This window comes from Syngnathus acus, chromosome 19 (assembly GCF_901709675.1).
Source record: "Syngnathus acus chromosome 19, fSynAcu1.2, whole genome shotgun sequence".
In the NCBI taxonomy this organism is placed as follows: Eukaryota; Metazoa; Chordata; class Actinopteri; order Syngnathiformes; family Syngnathidae; genus Syngnathus; species Syngnathus acus.
In genome coordinates, this window is record NC_051103.1 from 7613341 (window position 1) to 7636818 (window position 23478).

At 42.9% G+C, this 23478-nt stretch overlaps 3 protein-coding genes and 3 non-coding genes across 12 annotated transcripts; 4 read left to right on the forward strand and 2 right to left on the reverse strand.

Moving 5' to 3' along the window:
• The first annotated feature begins 684 nt into the window (after positions 1–684).
• On the forward strand, positions 685–757 carry trnar-ucg. Its single transcript has one exon. It is a non-coding gene; the product is annotated as a tRNA-Arg (tRNA).
• Positions 758–897: 140 nt separating this feature from the next.
• trnam-cau lies at positions 898–969 on the forward strand. Its single transcript has one exon. It is a non-coding gene; the product is annotated as a tRNA-Met (tRNA).
• A 377-nt stretch (positions 970–1346) lies between these two features.
• Positions 1347–2454, reverse strand: mrpl58 (mitochondrial ribosomal protein L58). Its single transcript, XM_037279036.1, has 6 exons — positions 2259–2454; positions 2148–2172; positions 2013–2072; positions 1859–1941; positions 1624–1793; positions 1347–1486 (listed from the first exon to the last, which is right to left on the reverse strand). The coding sequence occupies exons 1-6, from the start codon at positions 2421–2423 to the stop codon at positions 1402–1404; spliced, it is 588 nt and encodes a 195-aa protein (XP_037134931.1). The 5' UTR covers positions 2424–2454; the 3' UTR covers positions 1347–1401.
• A 135-nt stretch (positions 2455–2589) lies between these two features.
• Positions 2590–2661, reverse strand: trnaq-cug. The gene has a single exon. It is a non-coding gene; the product is annotated as a tRNA-Gln (tRNA).
• A 197-nt stretch (positions 2662–2858) lies between these two features.
• daglb (diacylglycerol lipase, beta) lies at positions 2859–7889 on the forward strand. Its single transcript, XM_037278814.1, has 15 exons — positions 2859–3488; positions 3575–3726; positions 3841–4015; positions 4075–4342; positions 4402–4524; positions 4616–4743; positions 4808–4934; positions 5019–5102; positions 5240–5317; positions 5388–5468; positions 5591–5718; positions 5904–5972; positions 6277–6349; positions 6427–6680; positions 6925–7889. Exons 1-15 carry the CDS (start codon positions 3394–3396, stop codon positions 7118–7120), a joined length of 2031 nt encoding a protein of 676 aa, XP_037134709.1. The 5' UTR covers positions 2859–3393; the 3' UTR covers positions 7121–7889.
• Positions 7890–8340: 451 nt separating this feature from the next.
• Positions 8341–21846, forward strand: spag9b (sperm associated antigen 9b). Of its 7 annotated transcripts, XM_037278648.1 has the most exons (32): positions 8341–8966; positions 11525–11645; positions 12367–12437; positions 12609–12715; positions 13768–13915; positions 14441–14491; positions 14660–15077; positions 15163–15250; positions 15480–15604; positions 16017–16074; positions 16139–16291; positions 16373–16430; positions 16507–16637; positions 16710–16766; positions 16884–16886; positions 17190–17192; positions 17870–18049; positions 18114–18246; positions 18327–18410; positions 18472–18633; positions 18699–18870; positions 18949–19152; positions 19215–19335; positions 19394–19528; positions 19593–19673; positions 19752–19819; positions 19882–20030; positions 20119–20290; positions 20365–20478; positions 20578–20757; positions 20863–20982; positions 21131–21846. In XM_037278648.1, the coding sequence occupies exons 1-32, from the start codon at positions 8667–8669 to the stop codon at positions 21244–21246; spliced, it is 4083 nt and encodes a 1360-aa protein (XP_037134543.1). In that variant the 5' UTR covers positions 8341–8666; the 3' UTR covers positions 21247–21846. The 7 variants fall into 7 exon arrangements, with proteins under 7 accessions (XP_037134543.1, XP_037134545.1, XP_037134544.1 ...); XM_037278650.1 differs by lacking the exon at positions 17190–17192; XM_037278649.1 differs by lacking the exon at positions 16884–16886.
• The last annotated feature ends 1632 nt before the right edge of the window (positions 21847–23478 follow it).

Sequence of the window (23478 nt, forward strand, 5' to 3'; positions counted from 1 at the left end):
TTAATCATATGCTGTATTATGATTGTGACTCATATTTTGGATTCAGCAACTGTCTCAACAAAAAACTATGATAATAAAGCCTTACACTGCAGTCATTGTTATTCATGTGTTCCAATAAGTAATTGAAAGTCGTATGAAGATACAAAATGCACTCCGATTTTCTTGAGGGTCAATTTGACCCCATTCAAAGTTTAATGACAACTATATGATTTACATCATTTTCCTGTAGTTTGTTTTAGTCAAGTGACTTTGACAAGTTGTTGAAACTAAAACAACTAAATTAAAACAATCACTTATTTCACTCAGTGCTGGCCTGTGCACAGTCTTGTTGTTTGCATACACACACAATAAATAATCATATAATATAAATATCTTTGAACTGTTTGAGACGAATTAATTGCACTTTGCACTTAATTGAAACGAGTTAGGTGCTCATAAAGTAAATATGCACGCCTCCTAGCTCAACATGGCGTCCCCCGACCCCGTTTTTTCCAAGCCGTACCACACTGCAGCTCCCAAAATGTGCACAAAGTAAGGCCTATTTTCTATTTACAGCTACCGTCATGGCTAGGAGGATTATTTATCCGTGCATTTTCTGTACCTACATAGCTAAAACCGTTTAAAACTTCAGCGGGTACCCACGTTATCTACTTTATATAAAACATAGACGGCACATTTTGCCGTGACCGCGTGGCCTAATGGATAAGGCGTCTGACTTCGGATCAGAAGATTGAGGGTTCGAGTCCCTTCGTGGTCGAACTTTTGTTTCGTTGATTAAAGACACTATTGATTGTGTTTTCAACTTTCAAGATGGAACTGATTTATATGACAATACTTGAAAATGTAGTTCTGCGAGCGCTTGCTACATAGAACCTTAGGGATCGATGCGTCGAATGTAGCAGAGTGGCGCAGCGGAAGCGTGCTGGGCCCATAACCCAGAGGTCGATGGATCGAAACCATCCTCTGCTAGAGGGGTTTTTTTTTCTCCTTTTTTTTTCGGAACAGGATTTCATAACATTGTTCGGGTCCATAATAAAGATATTCCTCCACTTACTGATCGGTAGTTGTGTTAAATGAACATTTTGCCTAACATTAAAAATAGCACACCGCATACTAGCTTTATGGCAATGCAGTTCAGTCGTAATTCATTACATTAAAAACATGATTTAGATTCTGCTCCAGTTCGTAAATCATGCTAAATCCCCTGCTAAATAATTATTAGCCTTAGTAGATATCAGTGCCATGTAATGCATTTGTCTCCCCAGTAGGGTGCAGTATTTACTTACATTAAGGTTCCTCACAGTTTTGAATCCATGGTCACAGAATGTTGAGGCAGTGAATTGAGGTGGATTTTTCAAAATGATTTTATTACAAAGAAAACAGAATAAATACATTAAACAGTTAATCAAACTCCAGTCGCCTGCTCTGTTTGATAGCAGAATGGATCTTCTTCTGTCTGATTCGCTCCTTGTTTCTCTTGTCTAGCCTGAAAAACATTTTCCCCATCCAAGAGCCAGGCCCCACTCAAAAAAAAAGAACCACCAAAGATCTTTGCTGATTTTTCTTAACAATCAACAACATTTAAACTTCATATGGACATTATATAAGGTGTGCAATTCTTACCTTGAGTTCCTGAGGGCGATATCTTCTGGCGTTGGCTCGTGTGGCTTCACGCTGGCTTCAGCAACGATGGCTGAGATCTTCTGTATGCAGTCACCGTAGTTCCTCTGCTGGCTCCTACTCAGCTCTGAGGTTACCATCAACTCGCCAGCCTTGTTGATTCGATTTTGGTTCTGAATTGCAAAGCGGAAATGTTTGCTTCAATACAAATAAGCAAGGTTAGTGTTCTTGAGCTTACTTTTTCCATGATTTTCTGTCGCACATCTTCTGGGATCCAGTCTGCAGTTAACACATGAAATCTGATCTCTGTTTTTGTGTTGACTGTGGGTTGAAATTAGCATTGTCAGTTTGGAACACAAAATCCAGCGTGATCAGTTTGTCAGGGAGTTGACCTTTGTTGACATGCTGACCACCAGGGCCACTGCTCCGACTGTAAGACACTGTTAGGCGGTCTAAAGAGGAGAAAGTGTTAACAACAATGCATGAAAAAATAACTATATATACTAGTTTTTTAAATACATTTTTACCTACTGGAACGTGTACTTGGACATCCTAAAAAAAAAAAGTAAAAATAAATAGAGCCTTGCATTGTTCATCATGAAAGTATCTTAGTGTACAATCATCATGTGACTACTAACCTGCTCGTTATCTGGCCCACGATTTGCATAACCAGCGCTCGGCTGCAGACTGTTTAGTTGACTAGTCCGAACGCACCAAGGCTTTACTGCATGCGGAGACACGATTAAACGAGCGAGTATATTACCGCAAAGACAAATACAGTATCGAGCCATATGCGCCGCCATGATGTCCTGACGTCACTGGAAATGACGAAATACGGCGTGAAGGAGAGGAGTTGTCCCTTTCCACAAAACTGGAGGAATGAAAAGACGACATCCTATAAATGGGGATATTTTCTTTATTCGGAGCAGGAATAGTAAACTACATGAATGTTATATTAATCAAAAAGTTAGGTTCCACCGAGATTTGAACTCGGATCGCTGGATTCAGAGTCCAGAGTGCTAACCATTACACCATGGAACCGACATGCAGCGGCTCCACATAATATGCTATATATGACATATAGATAGATATTAGCTGATAACCCCCCTCTCCAGCTAAATTTCAGTACTGAAATAAACAAATTTGACAAAATAATTAACACTGGTTTATATGAATACGCGCAATAGTAATTTGCGGTACCAAAAGAAAAAGCCCTAAGCGGAACCAATAATTACGATCTGTTGCACAGGGTTGCTACACCCGGGTGGACACAGGCTAGGGGCAAAACAAGTCTCTATTTTACAATTATTTGCGATTACTTTCTCGATACAAATCCGTTGACAGTGTGATGGATTAATATGTTTGAAAAACGTCTAAATTAACAGTTTTCTGAACGATTTAAATCATTATCTTGTAATGACGTATTTGTATCTAACATTAGAAGATAAGAAGCTAGTCACGTAACATAAACAATTCCACTGACTACCTTAAGCGCCTTAATGACATTATTTCATGTCAGTTTAGCACGCAGTGAGTAGTAATGTTTAGAGGAACGTCGTTTTGGCTGTCATTATATTGGTAAACACTCAAGACCCGTTATTCTGAAATGGCGTGTCGAGACAGGAATCTCAAGCTATAATGTTGCAACGTAGGGAAGGCACAATGGCGACACTAAATTGCTTTCAGGAAGTGGAGTCATGAACGATCCGAAGCGCCCGTTGAATAGATTTTCGAGCAGTCTCTTGGTCAACATTTCTTCATTTTAATCCCAAAATGCCTGGAATGGTGGTTTTTGGTCGTCGGTGGGGAATCGCCAGTGATGATCTTGTTTTCCCTGGAGCATTCGAACTATTCATCCGCTTACTTTGGTACGTATGAGTAAATTGTTTATTATCAAGTCAGGTAAATGTCACGTTTCTCTCTTTCTCACGCTATGTATTGTGTTTCCATGTAGGTGGATTGGCACCATCATCCTGTATTCTTATCACAAGGGTCATTTTGATTGTAACGGGAAAGGTGTTCTTCACATCTACCTGATTGGACTCTTAGTGGTGCTGGCACTAATCATTTTGTCACTATGTGCCATTGTATATGTCAGTGCTCAAGGTAAACCTCAGCATTAGAACAACCTCCTATGCCGTGGACGTTCTTTGTTAATGTGGTAGTGCAGGGTCTCTGTTGTTTAATGAATCCCATGATTGTGGATTTTTGTGTTTTCAGGTACCATAACGAACCCTGGGTCAAGACGCTCCATGCCCACGCTGGTGTACCTACGGGCTCTTCTTTACGTCCCTGAGCTAGTGTGGGCCTGTCTGGGGGCTGTGTGGGTGTCTGATGATGGCAAAGGTTGTGATCCGGCAACCGTGGGGGCTGTCATCGCAGCAGTGGTTGCCAGGTGGGATGGAAATCATTTCATCCTGTTGCCTTTTTGACACAGCATTTCTCTTCTTATAGTTGGATCATCCTGCTCTTGACGGCTCTGGGCGTCATTTTCGTCTTTGATCCGCTGGGCAATCCTCGGCCTTCGGCCGCTGCCATGGAGCCCATTGGCGTGCGACACTTGGAGAGCGGCGGTGGAATTCAGTTCCTCTCCACGGCGCGGTCGCTCGCCGTCAAGGTGTGGGAGAGCAGGCTCCGACTTTTGTGCTGTTGCCTGCCGCAGGACGAAAACAACAGAGCGGCGTTCTCCAGCATCTCGCAGCTCGTCAGCGGCTTCTTCTCTGTAAGGCTCATCTCCTCATAGTCTTTTGACCCCTGTATTGAATGAGGTGTGTGTTGCAGGACACAGACTTGGTTCCCAGTGACATTGCTGCCGGTTTGGCTTTGCTGCATCAGGAACAGGACAAGATGGAGCGAAGCAGAGATCCAGACATCACGATTGATCACAGTCCATCTTCCCCCATAGTAAGTTCTGAACCCCCAGCAGATTGTATCCTGCTTGAATGACATTGTTCTGTTACGTTAAGCAGCCTGCAATATTAACTCAAATTTAAAGGAAGAAGATCTCGAGTCAGAGTTGGAGAAAGCCGTCCACTGTATGCATTTTGCCGCTGCGGCCTATGGCTGGCCTTTGTACATTTACTCCAACCTTCTCACCGGGCCCTGCAAACTTAGCGGAGACTGGTACGCTTTGGTTTAGTTCATTCATAAGGGTCTAGTATTTCTAAAAAGGATATTTGTGTGTCAGCTGTAGAAGTCGCACCGCAGAGGATGACATTGTCGGGGGAGACCACCTCGGCTGTCATTTTTCTTCCATTCTGCAAAGTACCGGATTGCAATACAGAGACTTCATTCATGTCAGCTTCCACAATCAGGTACTTTCACTTCATTGTTCTGAAAAGTGTGAATGCACTTCAGTCATTGAAATGTTTGTCATTGAAACAAACGTTGTGCTTTAGATCTACGAGATCCCTTTCTTTGTGGCTCTGGATCACAAACGGGAGTCGATTCTTGTGGCTGTCAGAGGAACATTGTCTTTAAAGGTACGTTTTTATTTTGCTGCGTTTCATTTCAGTATGGATAAAGGGCAAATTCTCCCAAGTGCAAGTAGTCACTTCAAAATAATATGGGCAAATTGGAGGGTATGAACCCAATGTGCATTTCCCTGTGTTCCCTGAAGGATGTCCTGACAGATCTTTCCGCTGAATGTGAGAACTTGCCCATTGATGGCGTGACTGGAGCCTGCTACGCTCATAAGGCATGTTCCCCCATTACAAAGCATTCCAAACATTGTGTTTTGTTTGACATTTTCTGAATGCATCTTGCAGGGCATCAGCCAGGCTGCATCTTACATTTACAAGAAGGTGGTCAACGACGGAATCCTGAACCAAGCATTTTCCATCGTGCCAGTGAGTGCGGAAAAAGTCTCCCTTATTTCTTACAATTTCTAAATCATCATTGTATTTATCAGGAATGAATATTTCTTCTGGCCCAACACAAAGTCATTTAGATGCGTTTTGTTGTTTTGCAGGAGTACAAACTGGTCATTACTGGTCACAGCCTGGGTGCGGGTGCAGCTGCAGTGCTTGCCATCCTATTGCGCAAGTCCTTCCCCACCCTTAAGTGCTACGCCTTTTCTCCACCAGGGGGACTCCTAAGGTAAGACTGGCTGAACTAATTGTGAAAGTATGAATGAGCATTAGGGCCCATCATAAAAAAAGTGGGCATTTAGTTTTCCAGTTCCAAGTATCCACTTTTTTTTAATTTGTTGTTTTTTGGAATTAAAAATAAGACAGTTTTTGTTCAGGAGAGCTAAATATATTCTGTCTTTATTTCATGTACAGCAAAGCCTTAGCTGATTATTCCAAGGACTTTGTGGTCTCTGTTGTACTAGGGAAAGACCTGGTTCCACGGTAAGTCTTTTTACTTTGATAAGTTTTGTTAGCACTGAACTGCTTGAATCATTTTTCAATGGGTCACAGCAAAATGTGGGTGGACTGTGTGTCACAAATAAGTTTGTGTGATGTCGTTTTCCAAAATGACCTCGCTGTGGTGTTTGGACTTTTATAGACTCGTGTGTAATGCAGACTATATTTAGCACTGCCCTGCTATTACATGCGTACGTAGAGACAAAGACAAGTCGCAAGCTAACTTTTTTCCATGCCTTTCACATACAGTAATTGTCTCTCGTGAAATCATATTGTCTGTTTTCCATAGATTGAGCCTTCCCAATATGGAGGATCTGAAACGAAAAATACTCAAGATTGTCTCAAATTGCAATAAACCCAAAGTAAGAACCCTTTCAAGCATGATTTATTATGAGTTGTACGTGAATCTCAGCTGTTTTTTTTCACGTGTGTGTCGCAGTACCGCATCCTTTTGCAGGGATGCTGGTACGAATTGTTTGGTGGGAACCCAGATGACTTTCCCTCTGAAATGGAGAACCGGAGGGAAGAGGAGCTTAGTCTTCCTCTGCTCGGTGAAGAATCACTTTTGATCCGCCATTCGTCATCATACCAAAGCCTGGCGTCGGACGACTCGCCTCTCCATACAGTGCCGCACATGCCTCTCTTCCTCCCTGGACGTGTTCTACATATGATTGAAGATGGGCCCACACGCAGGTTTGCCGCTAGATTAATTTTTTTTCTTTTCTAAAAAGTACATTTCATATTGCACATAAGAGTTCAATAAACTAAAATGGAAATGAAAGCTTCAAAACAAATGTGTTAACTGAATATGATTGGTAGTGTTTCTTTTGCTTACCAGCAGAGGGAGCCAACTTACCAGTACCAGTACAAAAAATGCTGTAGCTGCACTAACATGAAACTTTGTAACGTCGGAAAAATATTTTCCCTTTTCTCCCAGATCTTGCATATCCCAGGTTCGATACCGCGCCGAGTGGTCGAACGAAATGGCGTTCAGGAGTATTTTGATCAGCCCCAGGATGCTCGCAGATCACATGCCGGATGCTGTGCTTGGAGCGCTCAAGAGTCTGACCAGCGAAAAGCCCTACTCGCTCTGCCCGTCATCCTCAAACCACAACCGGCACAACGTTGTCTGAATGTACTTCAAAACCACACCAAAATCCCACTTCATTGGCAAAAAAGGTATTTGGCTTTGTCCGCGTGCGTTCCTATGCCAAAATATTTGTGCACTTTTAGCAACAGACTTGTGGAAACGCCATTGTAGCTTCAGTAAGACAGAAGAATTGACAGATTTAAGAAAGGCACATTGGATTTTATTTTATTTTATTTTCCCTTTGCACTTTTAATCATTTTACCATAATGTTTCCATTCTTTGATTTGTCATACTGTGTGAGTTTAAATGGCATGGATTCTGAATGTGCTTTGTGTACAATATTTGACACGTTTGTACAGTATGTTTGTGTGTGTGATGTATTGTTGCTGGACACTGCCCCAGCTTAATGCTCAAAGAAACCACTTGTCTTCCTCAGTGGTTGGACTGATCAAGGATGACGGAGTCATGGGAGTAACTTTTGTCTAATTGTGTAAATGTTGCGTCTTTGTACAATGTACAGTGGTTCGTGTTTTCTTGTTTTGAGACGTCAGGGTGAGCAGTGCCTATGCTTTATGGGAAACAAGTCTGTCCAATTGTTTTAACAGAAAAAGGCAACCACTTTCTGAATGGAGCTCAGAATTTCTCCATATGTTGGTGCAAATACAGGAGCTGTTCAAATCTGTGCAAACTGACATGCCACGGATTTCTTTCCCCTCCCATAAAGCATGCAGAGTTTTGAATCAGCTGATGCACTCACCGTCCAATTATATATTGAATTTCATGATGCAAATAAAAGCTTTTGTGGAGTGTAATGACATCCAGTGTTGTATTGTATCACGTTAGTAACTTTTGAAATACCAGCAATGAGAACATTTGAAAAAGAAGTCATTCCATTTGAATAAGTGAAGCCTGTGAGTCAATGGGGTGGAGGGAGGCCCAAATGTTTCCACGATAACTGAGGATTAGCTGCAGTTCTGACTCCATCCTCCCATCCCGGTTTAGAATGACGTCACGGCGACGGACCTTCCCCAACACATGAGGTGTTCAAAATCATCGTGAATTCAAACTTCTTTACTCTTACAAAGTCGAAGACGCGCTTTCAGTACGTTCACTTACGATTTAGCTTGAATGTAAACTATCATTAATTACGTTATAATAATTTTGCCCTCTTTTTAATGGATGAAATCATAATAAAACCGTGTGTACTTGCTTGCGGATTGGCAAAGTTAACAACGTTGTAGTCTTTCCGATTACTCCTAAATGCAGCAGCAGGAGCTCATCTGTTGGACAGTGAAACTAATCAGGAGCCAAGTAAAGTCTTTTCACGACTGCTAACAACAACAACAACGGGGGCTAGCAAAGCTCTTCAAGTCAACTGGAGGAAAGATCGGGGAAGTGAAACACTAGAGACGCTTAGGGCGTACTTTTTCTCCGACGTTGAGGCGCACAACGCTTGCGCTATGCTTTAGAAACATCTACTGCTTCGAGACTAACAAGGCGAACAGCCTCCGGACGGACGTCAATCCGAAGCTCGCGGCTAGCTCACTCATATTAGCCGGGGGAAGAAGTGTGCGAATCACGGCCATAAAATGGAGTTGGACGACGTCGTCCTCTACCAGGATGACTCCTGCAACTCCACCATGATGTCCGATCGGGTCTCCGGTTTAGCCAATTCCATATATCGTGAGTTCGAGCGGCTCATCGCCAAGTACGACGAGGACGTGGTGAAGGAGTTGATGCCGCTTGTTGTTGCCGTGCTGGAGAACTTGGACTCGGTGTTCGCTGTCAACCAAGAGCACGAAGTGGAGCTCGAACTTCTGAAGGAGGACAACGAGCAACTTGTCACCCAGTACGAACGAGAGAAGTCGCTGAGAAAGCACATTGAAGAGGTGCGTTTGCACAACATACTCTGATTTCCCACCACGATTTGTCACTAGAATACAGTATAAGCAGATTATTCAAATACTTGTCGAAATTAATATCAATCATAAGCACTACACTTTAAATTAAATCTGTTTTAGCGGTGGAAAATAATGCCAAACTGGACAGCCACTATTGAATAAGCATTATACTTAACTGACACCTGTTGCACCAAAAAGAGTTTTCATCAGCCATAATAAAAGTCATGATAATAATACTAAATCAGTTAGTTTTTAGAGCCATTTTAAAATGTTGTATTTTTTATTGTTGGTTAAAAATATATTTTATTACATGATTATAAACAAGCGGTTCCTCGTGGAGAACTTCTTTGCATTACACGATCAACCACTGTCTGTCATGGAAAACAATGTTTTTGTCGTTAGAAAAGCCTTTTCCCTCACGCTATCCACATTGAAGCAATTTACTACAGTGCAAATGGAATCCACGGCACTGTACTGCTACTCAGCTGACTGCTGTTCTGTTGTGACATCTTGTGGTTTTCCCCACTTAAGTGAATTTCTTACAGTCATGCAAGCATTTAGGCCATTTGTTTGTTTTATTCTTAAGAAAACAATTCGTGTGTGCAGAAGCCATGACAGCAAAAGGCTCACAGAGAACTTGTCCACCCAGTGTTTGTAGCCAGACCATTCCCCCTTTTGTTATGTAAATGAAGTCACCTATTAAGGCTTCAGGGCTCATGATGCAACATTAAGTTGTGCACAATTGCATCACGTGTAACGCTCTCACAATTGTAAATGTACCTTCTGTCAGTATCCACGGTGGAACATTGCGAGAATGATTTGTCCGAATGTTTTCCCATGTTGAATGACAAGAGCAGCAGGTCACGGTGGAGTGTTGTGACCTTTGGTCTTGTCATGAGTTCCTCAAGCTTGTAGGTTCAACCTTTGACCCCAGAATGTCAGGTAAGATTGACAGGCCCACGTCATCTTTGGTTCTTTTGGCATCAGAGTGAGAAATATGTGTTGCTCGGGCGTGAGTCTAAATTTAGCTGCTATGTTATTGTACCGATCCATTCACGGAATTGTCCGAAGCCAAACGGCTCCGTTTGCATTGCCTGGAAAAAAGTCTCTGTTTTTTCATGATGCAGCACCAATTGTTGAAAAGTTGGCAATCATGGGATCAGTGTGTACTGTTAAAGCACTAAAGCAAATCAAATGGAGCAAATAGCACGACTTTGTGACTAATCTTCTCATTAAGTGGGTAAATGACATTCAACCCAATAATATTGACTTCATCAAGCAGTGAATTATTGGAGCCAAATCCCCCTTGTCACTGCTCCAAGCCCGGCGGGGCTAAACCTAGCTAGAGGTTTATCTCAACAGCGGAGGAAAAGGCAAGGCAGGAAATTCTTGGGAAAAACAAGGACTTCCCTTACTTCTTTTGTCCAGTCAGAGGTGTCTGCTGACCTTCAAGAGACGGTCAACGAATGCACAGTGCAGAATATGAAACACATTTGAATTGGAAGTCCAAAATGAGCAGAATGTGACTAGCTTATGAGAGTTGTTGCAAAAATCACATTTTCCGTCATGAGTTAGTCATGCTACCAGGAGGCACTTTCCCTGGACTCTTTTTTTTTTTTTTTTTGTTTGATGTCAGGATGGTGTGCCTGAAGGCCCCAACAGCAAGCAAGACATTTTCCCAAACAAAGCCAGTTCATTCCAGCCTGTCAATGGAGAGCCGCTACAGTGGTGCCCTGTGTCTTTGCTTGCATTCATACACTTGCGCTCAAGTCACTTGTGTTAGCGTATCGGACCTCGGTGACAAAGGAAGCGTTGTGCGTGACAGTCGACGGGGAAAGCCATGTTCTGGTCAACCTTCCTTTCTTTGTCATATGATAAGCCGCAGGGTGAAATGGACACGTTCAAGTGCGCGGAAAATCTTAAAGAAACAGCTTTGAGAAATACTTCAGTGAGGGGAAACAAAACAATATTTTACAAGAGGCTGCTTGTGATGGGGTGATCCTCATCTGTTTGCAGATCACAAGCTCCACTAGGTCACAACGTCGGTCATATGAATAGAAGCCCGGCATCACAAGACTGCATGTTTACAAGCATGAAAAAAGAGCCCACTGAATTCCGTTCAAAAGTTCAAGATTCAATACCTGGTCCAATCGCACACTTGAATGATTTTGAGGTTCCCTCTCTACTGAGTGACCTTCTTATTATTTGCAATGTTACTTTGCTATCCTTCAGCCTTTCATCAAACTATTCTATCTGAAAGTACACACGCATGCAAATACACAGGGCCTTGCCACGTTTCTTTGACAAAGAAAGCGGCATCATCCATCAGCCGCCAGGTTAAATAACAACATTGAGAATAGAACATTTAGTATCTCGGCGTGGTTACCCACCTATTTTTCACAGTGGTTATGCAATATGACTGCCAAAGCCATAAGCATGCCACTGATTCAACTAAATGATGTCTATTGATGACATTTATGTAGCCATCTGAAAGGAAGAAGCTCGTGAAGTCAACGTTTGCGCTTTGTTTTCTTGTTCATCCGCAGAGGTACATCGCCAACGAAGACTCCCTGGATGGGGAGAGGAAGGATCTCCAGAGTCGAGTGGTAACTCTGGAGTCACGCTCGCGTCAGCTGGAGCTCAAAGCAAGAAACTATGCTGATCAAAGTAAGGTGTGATGTGCTGATGCGCACACAAGCTCAATTGTTGATCCTTTTCAAATCTTGTGACTATTTCAAGGGCCAGAGGGCCCAATGGACGCTTGTCTAAAGACGGGCCGATTAGTAAGAAAGGGCAAGACGAGTTTCAGAGTTCCGGCGAGATAATCATCCCAGGCCGTCAAGCAAAAGCCCTCATGATGCTTGCATGACTACTGCCTGGTTGACAGCGCGTGACCGACCGCTTGTTTGTTTACCGTCAAGGTTTGAGACCAAGGGAAACGTTGACAAGTGGCCGTATCAATTTTGCTTTGCATATTACAGCCTCTCCTACTTTTGGAGTTTCACTTGTCCTAGATTCTATTTGCTGGCAGAATTGGGAGCAGTATGTGCTCAATCAGCATGCGTATTGGAGTGCGGTCCAATCACTATTAAGCACAAGTCTTTTGTTGTAATTTAGCAAATCAAGGTACTTAGTTGGATTTTCTTGACAAACATGTTGCTTGATTGATCCCTAATGACTCAATATAGATACATAAAAATGAATTCCTTTGTTAAATTATTGTGATTATTTTGACAAAGGTAAACAAATACATAGTCATGGAGGGCCCCCTTGTGGTCATGAGCTGTCAAAGCAGCAGCTTAACCACACTGACTTTCTTCTCACTCCTTTTCCATGTTTTCACAAACTGATGAATCATATCCGCTTTGTTTTTCTTTTTTCTGTGTAGTCAACAGATTTGAAGAGAGGGAAGCGGATCTCAAGAAGGAATACAATGCGCTCCACCAGAGACACACAGAGGTATTCCATGAGTTTGATTTCAAACCATTTTTTTAGGAATCTTATGTTCTCATTATGCAAGCGAACACCCTCCAAATAATTAAATAGGTGGGAAAAATCAAGACGACTGCCTCATCTACCGTACAAAATATAACGTATATATTTTATTCTATATTCTATTTTACCTTGCAGATGATCCACAGTTACATGGAGCACTTGGAGCGAACCAAACACCAGCATACGGTAACAGTGGAGCCCTCAGATTCGGGAACAAGCACAAGCGCATCTGCTCGAATGCGGTAAGGTGGTCGTTCATAATGTCAGTTCTCATATAGTCTTGTCCATATGTATTGTATTTTAGTGGCGCTCCGATCAACCGCCGATTACGATGGGCCGATTTTTGCAGGAAAGCCTTTCGTTGCAAATCAGAAAAAAAAAAAAACAATCAAATAAATGGGGTATTGAACATGCATCAGAGCCAAAAATAACATCCCCCAATTGTGTGCGTGTCATCACATTTCGATTCACGACCAAAATCCTCTCACCCACACTCAAAGGGATTACTCTGGGGTAGTGCAGCAGAGCTGAAGCCAGGCATATGGAGCAGGCTGCCTCAGCATCTGACAGAAAGAGAGGGGGAGAGAGAGAGAGAGAGAGAACGTCAGAGCGTTTTGTACTGCACAGTGCCTGCTGTGTCACATCTCGGCAGAGGACAGGAAGCGACAGAGCAACACAAACAGATTGACCAGAGGATGGCGGAGTGAACCAGGATTCTATTCTTTCCTCTCTGTCTGCTCTTCTGCTACAGAATTTCTCTTTTTGTTACTGCTACCTGCTCCTTTCTGCTACAAGCAAGGCTAGGCGATACAGTGTTTTTCTTCTGTTGTGTGGCACCTATAGCTGCATTTGACAGCTTCATTGAGACGTGGGGCCATGAGCCCCGGACGTATGCTGCTTTTTGTTTTTGGCTTTGTTGGGGGAGCGGTGGTCATCAACTCTGCTGTACTGGTGTCTCTGTCAGTGCTGCTGCTGGTCGCTACTGGTAGCTTACCTGCCCTGCCAGCTTTACCTTCCATACAGCGGCACAGAAGGTACATTTTAGTGAGGTCCTGATCAACATTTTTGGGCTTCCGACATCTAGTTGCAGACACCAAAAAATAGTCACTTGACTTGTGCTGTCAAGTAACACTGATCAACAAAATGTTGCCATGATGTTTAATCCGAGATGTAAATAAACTTAAAGTCTGAATCTCCCCTTTTTTTTTTTTTCTAGCACCTGTTTTAATAATAAAAAGAATTTTTGGGACTCTGATTAATGTTCTGTTTCTCGCTCTTGCCATTGTGTATCTAGGAAGGATCGTCCCGTTTCCATGGGCATCTTTCAGGTCCCAGGGATTGATGGCATGAGCACTGACCTCCACAGGGAGCCCGTGGAGGTTCACGCTGAACCTTGGAGAGCTAACAACCTCAGCCATCCAAGGTCTAACACCAGCCTTAAGGTATGTGCTGCCGTGCACGTCATATTTTGAAAATGTTGCCTTCCTTTTCTAAATGATGATTTCTCATTTTGTTCAATTCAAATGTAGGGTCGGATTTTTTTTTGTATGTAATTAAATGGGAGCTTTTTTTTACTTTTGTTTTCGAAAAGAAGCTTGGGGTGTGTAGAATATTGAACAGCTTGTGTTGTAACTCGGTGGCCTGAAGCCCAGTAAGTGCAGAAAACGGTGCCATTCAGGGAGGGAGGGAAGGAAGGAAGGAAGGACGGACAGAGTCTTGACATTGTTGCCGTTAGAAACCACACTGCATGAATATAAATGACTTGCTCCATTACATTATATCGAGAAAAGTTTGGTCTTCAAATCTGTTGGACTCATTGATGGAATACAGTACCACCATGTAATCATTGAGAATTTTTTTTTTTTTTTTGCTTGCTTTTGTTGTTCTTATTTTTCAAATGATGGACTATTCCACACTTGAAGCACTCAACTCCATTACTGTGCTGTTTGTTGTTGTTTATGAACTAGTTTGACGTCCGAAGTGGAAAGTTCAAATTACCGAATGAGATGTCTGATCAGGTAGAAAAGTGTGTGTGTGTGTGTGTGCGTGTGCAGTGAAAAACAATGTAGAGGCAAACGTGTGATTTACTCTTACTAACGGCGCTGACATCGGAAGTTTCAAGTTTATCCAACGCACACAATTAACTCATTGAAATGCAATCATTTCCTCAATTCTGTGTACTTAAGGATGAACTGGCCAATACAAGCCACGAAGGATCCAAATCCAGCTCTCCAACCAAGCAGGGAGGTGTCTCCAAACAGATCCCCTCCTCATCATCACAAGGCGGAACATCCCAAACACCTCAGATGGCTAGCTCGACAACAAACACCATGAAAAGCGGTGACTGTCAAACTTCGGCGACATCATCATCATCGTCATCCCACCACGGCGTGGCGTGTAGCGATACGAGCCCTTCATCCGTCGCAGTGAGTCATTCTGGGTCTCCCGTTGCCTCGGGAACCGGAGTTACGCCGCAGGAACACGGTGGCCTCGACAAGAATCTGGACTGCAACGTTGGTAAACCCAACAACAGTAAGAACGTTTCAAGCATGCAAGTACAACAGGAGAATCAGGAAGCGGCAGCTGTGGCTCATGAATGCAACGGTCAGCACTAACAATATGTACACCAAAAAAAAACATTTGACAAATGCTCAACTCAACCCTGATGTTTCCCCGCTGTTTGTATTAGAAAACAATCTGGAAAAGTCTGAAGTATTGGCCATTATAGAGTCCACTCCTGAGCTGGACATGGACCTCCATGGCTGCCAAGGAACGAGGTACAGGACCGCTGAAAGTCACACACTATGTATTCTCATTTTTAAAATCAGCTGAAATTTTCAGCAACAACGTCCAAACTGGCTACCAGATCATTTTTTTTCTAAATTTCAAAAAATGTTGATACGAGTGAGAAATGCGAACAAAGCAGGATTTTGGGCTTGGGCAGGTAAACAAGAAAATAGATGATTTTAGCCAGACACGTTTGTGTGTTTTATTTCACGTGTCCAGCACCCCCACTAAAGGCGGCGTCGAGAATCTAGCATTCGACCGGAACACAGACTCCCTGTTCGAGGAGCTGTCCTCTGCAGGAAACGACTACATAGGAGATGTGGATGAAGGAGCAGACCTTTTAGGTAATCAACCTTGCTCATTCCAGATATATTTAGCAATTACCTCCTCACATCATTTTCATAAATTGTTTTTTGTTGGCTGCTGGGCTTTGTCAACCTGACAGATGACTTTTCTGGTAATAATATATATTTTTTCATTATTAAACCTCTGTTCAGCTTTAGATTTTTTCTGTAATGGTGATTATAGTGGTGAAATTGTGATTTTCTAGACTAGAAAGTCTAGTCAAGTTTACAATGAGACTAATAATAACCTTTCAAATTCTAATCCGCAACGATCAATGTGTGAATCTCAGACTACAACTTTTTAGGTAAGACAGAGTCTAGTATAGATGTCAAACGCTTTTGTCAATATGTATCTTTTTAAACTAGATAAATGCATAAAATACATATCAATGTGATTTATTTTTTTTGGAAGGTATGGGTCGTGAAGTGGAACATCTTATCCAGGAGAATACTCAACTTCTCGAGACAAAGTTAGTAAGTTTTGACCCCAGTGAGAGTTTTCAAAGTAAATCCTGTGACCATGTTTATTTTCAGAAATGCCCTAAATGTGGTTAAGAATGACCTGATTGCTCGAATGGACGAGCTGTCCTGTGAGAAGGAGGTCCTACAAGGAGAGCTTGACGCCGTGACACAGGCCAAGATCAGACTTGAGGAGAAGAATAAAGATTTAGAAGACCAACTGAAGAAGTGTGTCATTGTACAATTCTATCTCGCATCATTTGGCTTCACAACGTACATTTGATGTTGAAAACATGTCCTTCTCTTTAGAGTTCGAGCTGAACTCGACAACAGCAAACACATATCCAAGACTGAGAATGAAGATGATGTGAGTTGTTGCTGACGTAATAGGCAGTACGAAGAAGAAAGCATCAAGGACGTCAACATTGGTGTTGCTTGTACAGAGCGATGTGCCCACAGCCCAGAGGAAACGCTTCACTCGGGTGGAAATGGCCAGAGTCCTGATGGAGAGGAACCAGTATAAGGAGAGGCTGATGGAGCTGCAAGAGGCTGTCAGATGGACAGAGATGATAAGGTAAGATCAAAGATGGATTTTGTTGCGCCTGATCATTTTATTTTGTTTTTGAAATATTATTCTTTTCCTCAGGGCATCAAAGGAGAACCCAGTACTTCCCGAGAAGAAGAAATCCAGTCTCTGGCAGTTGTGAGTTCCTTCCATTTGCGTTGACTCAACTACCAGTCATTGTGGTCTCTTTGTCTTTTTTTTGTTGACGTTCTTTGTGTTGGTTTGTATTCCATGTTGTATGGGGGGGTTCTCCAGTAGGTAGGTAAATCAGTGAAATGCTGCTTTCTGATGTGTTCATAAAAAATCTCAACAGAGGAAAAGCCTGTGCACTGGTTTTGTTAGGTCTCGGTTAAAACGGGTCAAAAGAACTATCATGGCAGTCTAATAGTAACACTGGAGTAAGTGAAGTCAGGCTCTTCTTTGTTGGCATGACTTTGGTGTGTTCTGCATATTTAAGACTAAAGGAATCCATAGGAGGGGACTGACTTCTGATGATCCGACTATTTCCCCTTCCTGTTGTGTATTCCTTTATAATCTGCCTGATGTTGTGTGTCTGCGCAGGCGGTATGTTGGGACATGTCTGAGTTACAATGGCAGACATGACGGTTCTAGATTTGAGCACACTAACTGCTATTTAATGGACAGTTCATCTTTGCTTACGCTGACGGGATGTCACAGGATACGTTTGTGAACGCAATCTAACCTGTCGCATGTCAGCTCGTGCTTGTACTCGTGAGATGCGATGCAGTCAGTCGAGGAGTTCACAATTTGCGCGGCTGCTTTCTCTGGATGCTAAGGTGTGAGTGGGCGTGGCCTATACACAGAAACAATGAACCTGTTATGCCAATTAATGTTATAACCGGCTCTCGTAACAAAATGCTATTTTAAGGCCAGATACTAAGTGAGACTAAGACAACGCTAACAATTTAGGGTGAGAAGGGGAATGTGTTTTTGTTCAGTGTTGCTTTGCACTAATGTCCAAATCAAGGCAGAAGACTAACTTTTCACACCATGCTCTTCTGTTTTGTGTTTTGCTTGTATAAGCAAAGCTGTATTTCTACATTTTAACTTTAGGGAGGCTTGCATGCAAACAATTAGTCATCATCTTTGAAATGCTCAAGCCCTCCTCAAACCCTCTGCTGGAGCCACTGCTTGTGTCCATCCCTCTATATGTTTGTCTGTGTGCTCTCTCCCTCCTTCCCTTCCCCTCCCTTCCCCTTCCCCGGCCCTTACAACTCCAGTTTCAGCCGTTTGTTCAGTTCATCGGGCGGCGCGTCGAAGAAACCTGCGGCTGAAGCTCCGGTCAACGTGAAGTACAACGCACCCACCTCGCAGATTCAACCTTCTGTCAAGAAAAGGAGCAGTGCCTTGCAGCAACTGCCGAGCGACAAGAGCAAAGCCTTTGATTTTCTCAATGAGGAGTAAGTCCGTCACAAATGATCGATGATTCATTTGACGCGGATCACAAAATGGTATACTTCACAGGTTGCCAGTGGATAACATGGTGTCCAGGCGAGAACAGAAGCGAGCACAGTATCAGCAGGTTAAAGCCCATGTGCAGAAAGAGGAAGAGGGGAGAGTGCAGGCTTATGGCTGGAGCCTGCCCAAGAAGCACAAAGTAAGTAGAAACATTGGTTTTTTTTCTTCTTGGTGAAGAACGAGCCTTGAAATCTAACATATGTCATTTTCTTCTCACAGAACAATGGCGGTCAAGAGAAGATGAAGCATCTACCCGTTCCGGTTTTCCTTCGACCTTTGGATGAGAAAGATGCCTCCATGAAGGTATGTTCAAAAATGCCATCTTTTCCTTTATTGTGTCAGTTGTAACTTGTCTGTGCTTCAGCTGTGGTGCGCTGCTGGCGTCCATTTATCTGGAGGGAAAACCAGAGATGGAGGCTCCATTGTCGGGGCCAGTGTGTTTTATAGCAACGTAGCGGGACCAGAGAGCCCCAAAAAGAAAATAGGGTCTCAGAGCAGCCTGGAAAAACTGGATCAAGAACTCAAGGTCAGAGTGGTTGTATTGATCATATTTTGCGAAAACAATCAATTGAGACACGCACACCTCAACAGGAACAGCAAAAGGAACTGCGACAACACGACGACTTGTCGTCCTCTGTGTGGATTTGTACCAGCACCCAGTCGTCGACTAAAGCTCTTGTCATTGATGCCAACCAGCCTGGAATTATCCTGGACAGCTTTTTTGTGTGTGATGCACATGTCCTTTGTATCACCAGTGTTCCAGGTCTGAGGATTTTCATACAACGACCAAAAGATCGCAATCAGATATATATGTATCTAAAAAAAACAACACCTTTTTCAGGTGCAAGAGAGACAGACTATCCAGCAGGTGAAGAACTAACCTGGAGTTCAGAGTCGGCGCCAACCAAAAAGGCCTTTTTGTCCGACAGCGGCGGCAGCACATCAGGCTGCGATAGCGTGCTCGGAGGCATCACTGTCGTGGGCTGTACGGCTGAGGGAGCGACGGCCGTCCCTCAGACGGCAGGCAAAGAAAATGGAGAAACCGGTAAGACATGTCAGCATTTTCCATCGGCAACTCCACTTGACTAACTTGTGTGACTCTTGTAGAGGACACTGAAGAGAGTGAAGGCTCCGCTAGTCACAAAGGCGGCATGTACAGTGAACATGTCTTCACGGATCCTTTGGGGCTGCAGCAGACAGCAGAGGATTTTGCCGACTACTCTCAGAGGTAACAGTGGACTGCTCAAATGTCATTTTCCCCCAATCATGATTTCTCCACTTAGTAGAGAGTGTGGTGGTGACCTTGTCAAAGCTGGCACGAGTTCAAACGCCACTGCTGAGGAGCAAGATCTGACGAGAGAAGAGGCTCAGAAGATGAGCAGCGTCCTCCCCACTATGTGGCTGGGGGCACAGAACGGATGGTGACAATCAATTATATCATTTGATTTTCTGAGCAAGAAAATCAATATTCTATTTCCCCCCCAGTGTGTATGTCCACTCATCGGTGGCACAGTGGAAGAAATGTCTCCATTCCATAAAGCTGAAAGACTCGGTACTCGGCATAGTGTGAGTTGATCTGGATAACTACTGCTTTGATCAGCGAGAAGTTCTGTCTTGTGACGTCTTTTTCCCTCACTCCCACAGACATGTGAAAGGGCGCGTCCTGGTCGGCCTGTCCGATGGCACCTTAGCCATCTTCCATCGCGGAGCTGGTGAGCGGAAAGAAAATTCCATGGGTAGAATCAAGTAAACTTCCATTTTGTTGATGTTCCAGATGGACAGTGGGATCTGACCAACTACCACCTGCTGGACTTGGGGAAACCTCACTACTCCATCCGCTGCATGACGGTGGTACACGACAAGGTGTGGTGTGGTTTCAGAAATAAGATCGTTGTGGTGCAGCCCAAAGCCATGAAGATTGAGGTCAAGTTCCATTTCTCTTTTTGGAATGTCACGATATATCTATTTTTTTGACACCGCACCTGATTATTTGCTAATTTGGCCCCCGCAGAAGACATTTGATGCCCACCCCCGTAAAGAGAGCCAGGTCCGTCAGTTGGCGTGGGACGGTGACGGCATCTGGGTGTCCATCAGGCTGGACTCCACACTCAGGCTCTTCCACGCCCACACTTTCCAGCACCTACAGGATGTGGACATTGAGCCTTACGTCAGCAAGATGTTGGGTCGGTTTATCGGCTTCGATAGCTGGAGGTCATCCTTGAAATCCTTTCTAATGATTTCCATTTTTTTTTCTTAGGTACGGGGAAACTTGGCTTCTCATTTGTGCGCATCACGGCTCTCATGGTGTCATGTAATCGTCTGTGGATCGGTACCGGAAATGGAGTCATCATTTCAATCCCTCTAGTAGAAAGTGAGTAGGACATTTCAAACTGATTTTATTGCTGAACACTTGAATGTTTTGAATATTCCCTTTAAGATCCGATTTTGTGTCACCTTGTTTTCGTTTTAGCCGCCAACAAACTAACCAAAGGAGCAGATAACCAGGAAGGCAATGCCATTTGCGTCTACGGTGACGAGAGCAGTGACAAAGTAGCAGCAGGGACATTTGTTCCATACTGCTCCATGGCCCACGCCCAGCTCTGTTTCCATGGACATCGCGATGCCGTTAAGTTCTTCACCGCCGTCCCAGGTAAACACAAATCTGGGTTGCCATTCTTTTTTTGAAATGAGACTTGCACTGGTTGATCAATGAGTTCCACAACTTTACAGCCAGTTGTGTTTGTTAATGTCTCAGGTCATGCCCTTCCATCTACAACCAGCGGTGATGAGAAGACCTCAGATGACCCATCCCAAAATGAAACCAAGTCTATGTTGATAATGAGTGGAGGAGAAGGCTACATTGACTTCAGGATGGGTGAGTTTGTTGCCAAGATGTTTTTTTTTTTTTTGCAAAGCTCAACACAGGCAGTTTGATCAATCTTGAGTTTGTGTTCAAACTTGATCTCGTATTAAATGACGCTGCAAGAAGGCTTTCAGTACTTGACATGATTTTACGTCTCCAGGGGATGAGGAGGGGGAAGCGGCAGAAGGGGCGGATGCCCAAATGAAACTTCACTCCCCCGTATCTGTAGCTGAGCGCAGCCACCTCATCGTCTGGCAGGTCCTGGACAACCAATGAGACAAAAATGACAAATGAGAACCCTCCGACCTGCCTCAAGCACTTTGTTTTCCAAGCCAAACAAGAAGAAGTTAGTGGTTCTTCTTCCAGTTATTGACCACAACTTTTCCTCCCCAGTTCATACGAAAGAAAAGTATTTATTTATTCAGCAGATGTATTTGAGCTCCCCCCCAGTCATTTGAGGAGAATAGGCAAGTCATGATAGCTGTGTTCCTTTGAAATAGTGTATAGGCAATAATGTAGAGCTGAAAACAAGCTTTTAAATGTTTTCATGTCCAAAAATGTGTCTTTTATTACCATTTCAGGACATGGATTATTATTATTTAGGTATGGGGTTAAAGTATTTCAATATGCAGCACATATTCCAGTCGGGGCAGCCCCAATCTGTGCCTTTTGTGTGACATTCTAAATATTGAAACTGACGTGAGAATGTTTTACATGAGAACAAATATGTGTCAGAAGATGCAAGAATGAAGTCGAAAGAGAACATCATTACATAGCCGTCCGTGCATGATACTCTTGACAGCTGATCGAAAAATGTGCTCGCAAAGGACCACAAAATGCATGATTGGCAATAATGTTGGGCGCAGTGTCACTTACTTTTGTAGTTTTTAGGGTTTTGTTTTTGACAGCTCAGCTTTGACACGAATGCACGATTTGTTGTGTTTTGTTGAACAGTTTAAATCCAAACTCCAACAGCATCCATATTTTAGGCTGTACCTTTCCTTCATTTTATTTGTTTGCAATGCGTTGAAAGAAAACAGTCCTCCGGCTGTTTTAAGCTTTTCCCAGCTTCTATTTATTTTTGGCTTGAACGAATGTTGCGTTTGCTACCAAAGGACTATATTCATCAAAGCTTGATTAACAATCGTGTCTCATCAGGAGGCGGCGCCTTTCACGAAATAAAAATCAGCCTCTGTTTTGCAAATGTATTTTGTAAGAGAAATGGTAGTGTAAATATGTATTTTAGTGTTTGGAAATGCAGCTGGAATATTTTCATAGTGTGAGCAAAGACACAAATATTGTGTTGATCCAGCCCAGAAACGATATGAACATTTCCTCCACAAAATATTGACTTTTATTTCACTTTCTATCTTCTTTTATGGGGGTGGTGGTAGAATGACAGCAAAACACGTTTCTGTATTTTGCAATTTATTTTGTATTTAACAAAAGGTAGAAGGTCAGATCTGCCGTCAGCATTTGTCCTCGCTCGTGTGTGTTTTCTCTCCGAGAGATGACAAAAAAAAATGTAATTGCAGTCTAGCCATGTCAGTATTTATTTTAATGATTGAGCCTTTGCAATTCCGAATGTATCTTTGTACAGTATAAATGATCTAGTATGTATGAAACGGCTTGGCTTATTGCCATTGAAAAGTAGTAAGTAAGGGGAAACTACTGAGCTATGCAAAATATCTGCAGGGAGAAGAGTGATCGGTGGTGAGCAATAAGTTTTCTTCAAATAGACAAAAAAGTCAAGGAATTTCATCCAGCCACATTGTGATACTGAGCACTTTGTCCCAGACACTCTTCTTCCTCTTCCTCCCTGCTAAGAAGCAAAATGATTGTGTTCCAAGTTAGCAGTACACTCATACACAACTGTACTCCTGCAGCTCTTGCCTTACTTGTTTTTAAAAATCAATTAAAGAATATTTTGTGAGCAGAATGAGTTTGCTTCGGTGGTTTTAATTTGAGCAGCCTCACTTCCATTTTCTTCGATAACTCATCCATTAACCTGAATTGTATGTTTTTATGATTACAATACTATTTTTGTCTTTTTTTCTTTATTCAAGGATTCCTTACATGGCCCACTTGATTTTAGGATTTTTGAGTGTAATATGAGGTTTATGTGGGTGATAACTTTTTGCTAACAGTATCAATGACAATCAGGCACGGTGCTACACGGGAGCTAGGGTGTGCTATAGCTCCATCAGAAATCTCGAGACCCGCTAAAGCCCTTCTAGCATCGTGTGCGTGTGTGTGCATATATAAAAAATCCAGTTAAAATTCCTATTATATCAAACCTGCTCACATTGTGTAATTATGCTTTTACTGGGGGAAAAAAAATAGAACCAAGTGATGAAGATTGATATTTTCTGCCACATTTCAGCCATTAGCCCCAGAAGAGAATAAAAGCCTGGATAATAATCATAATCAACGGAGATAGGGAAGCTGTCAACTGTAATCATTTAGATTTAGTGCCAACAAGGAGCGGTTTGGTTACTGTTTAATTAA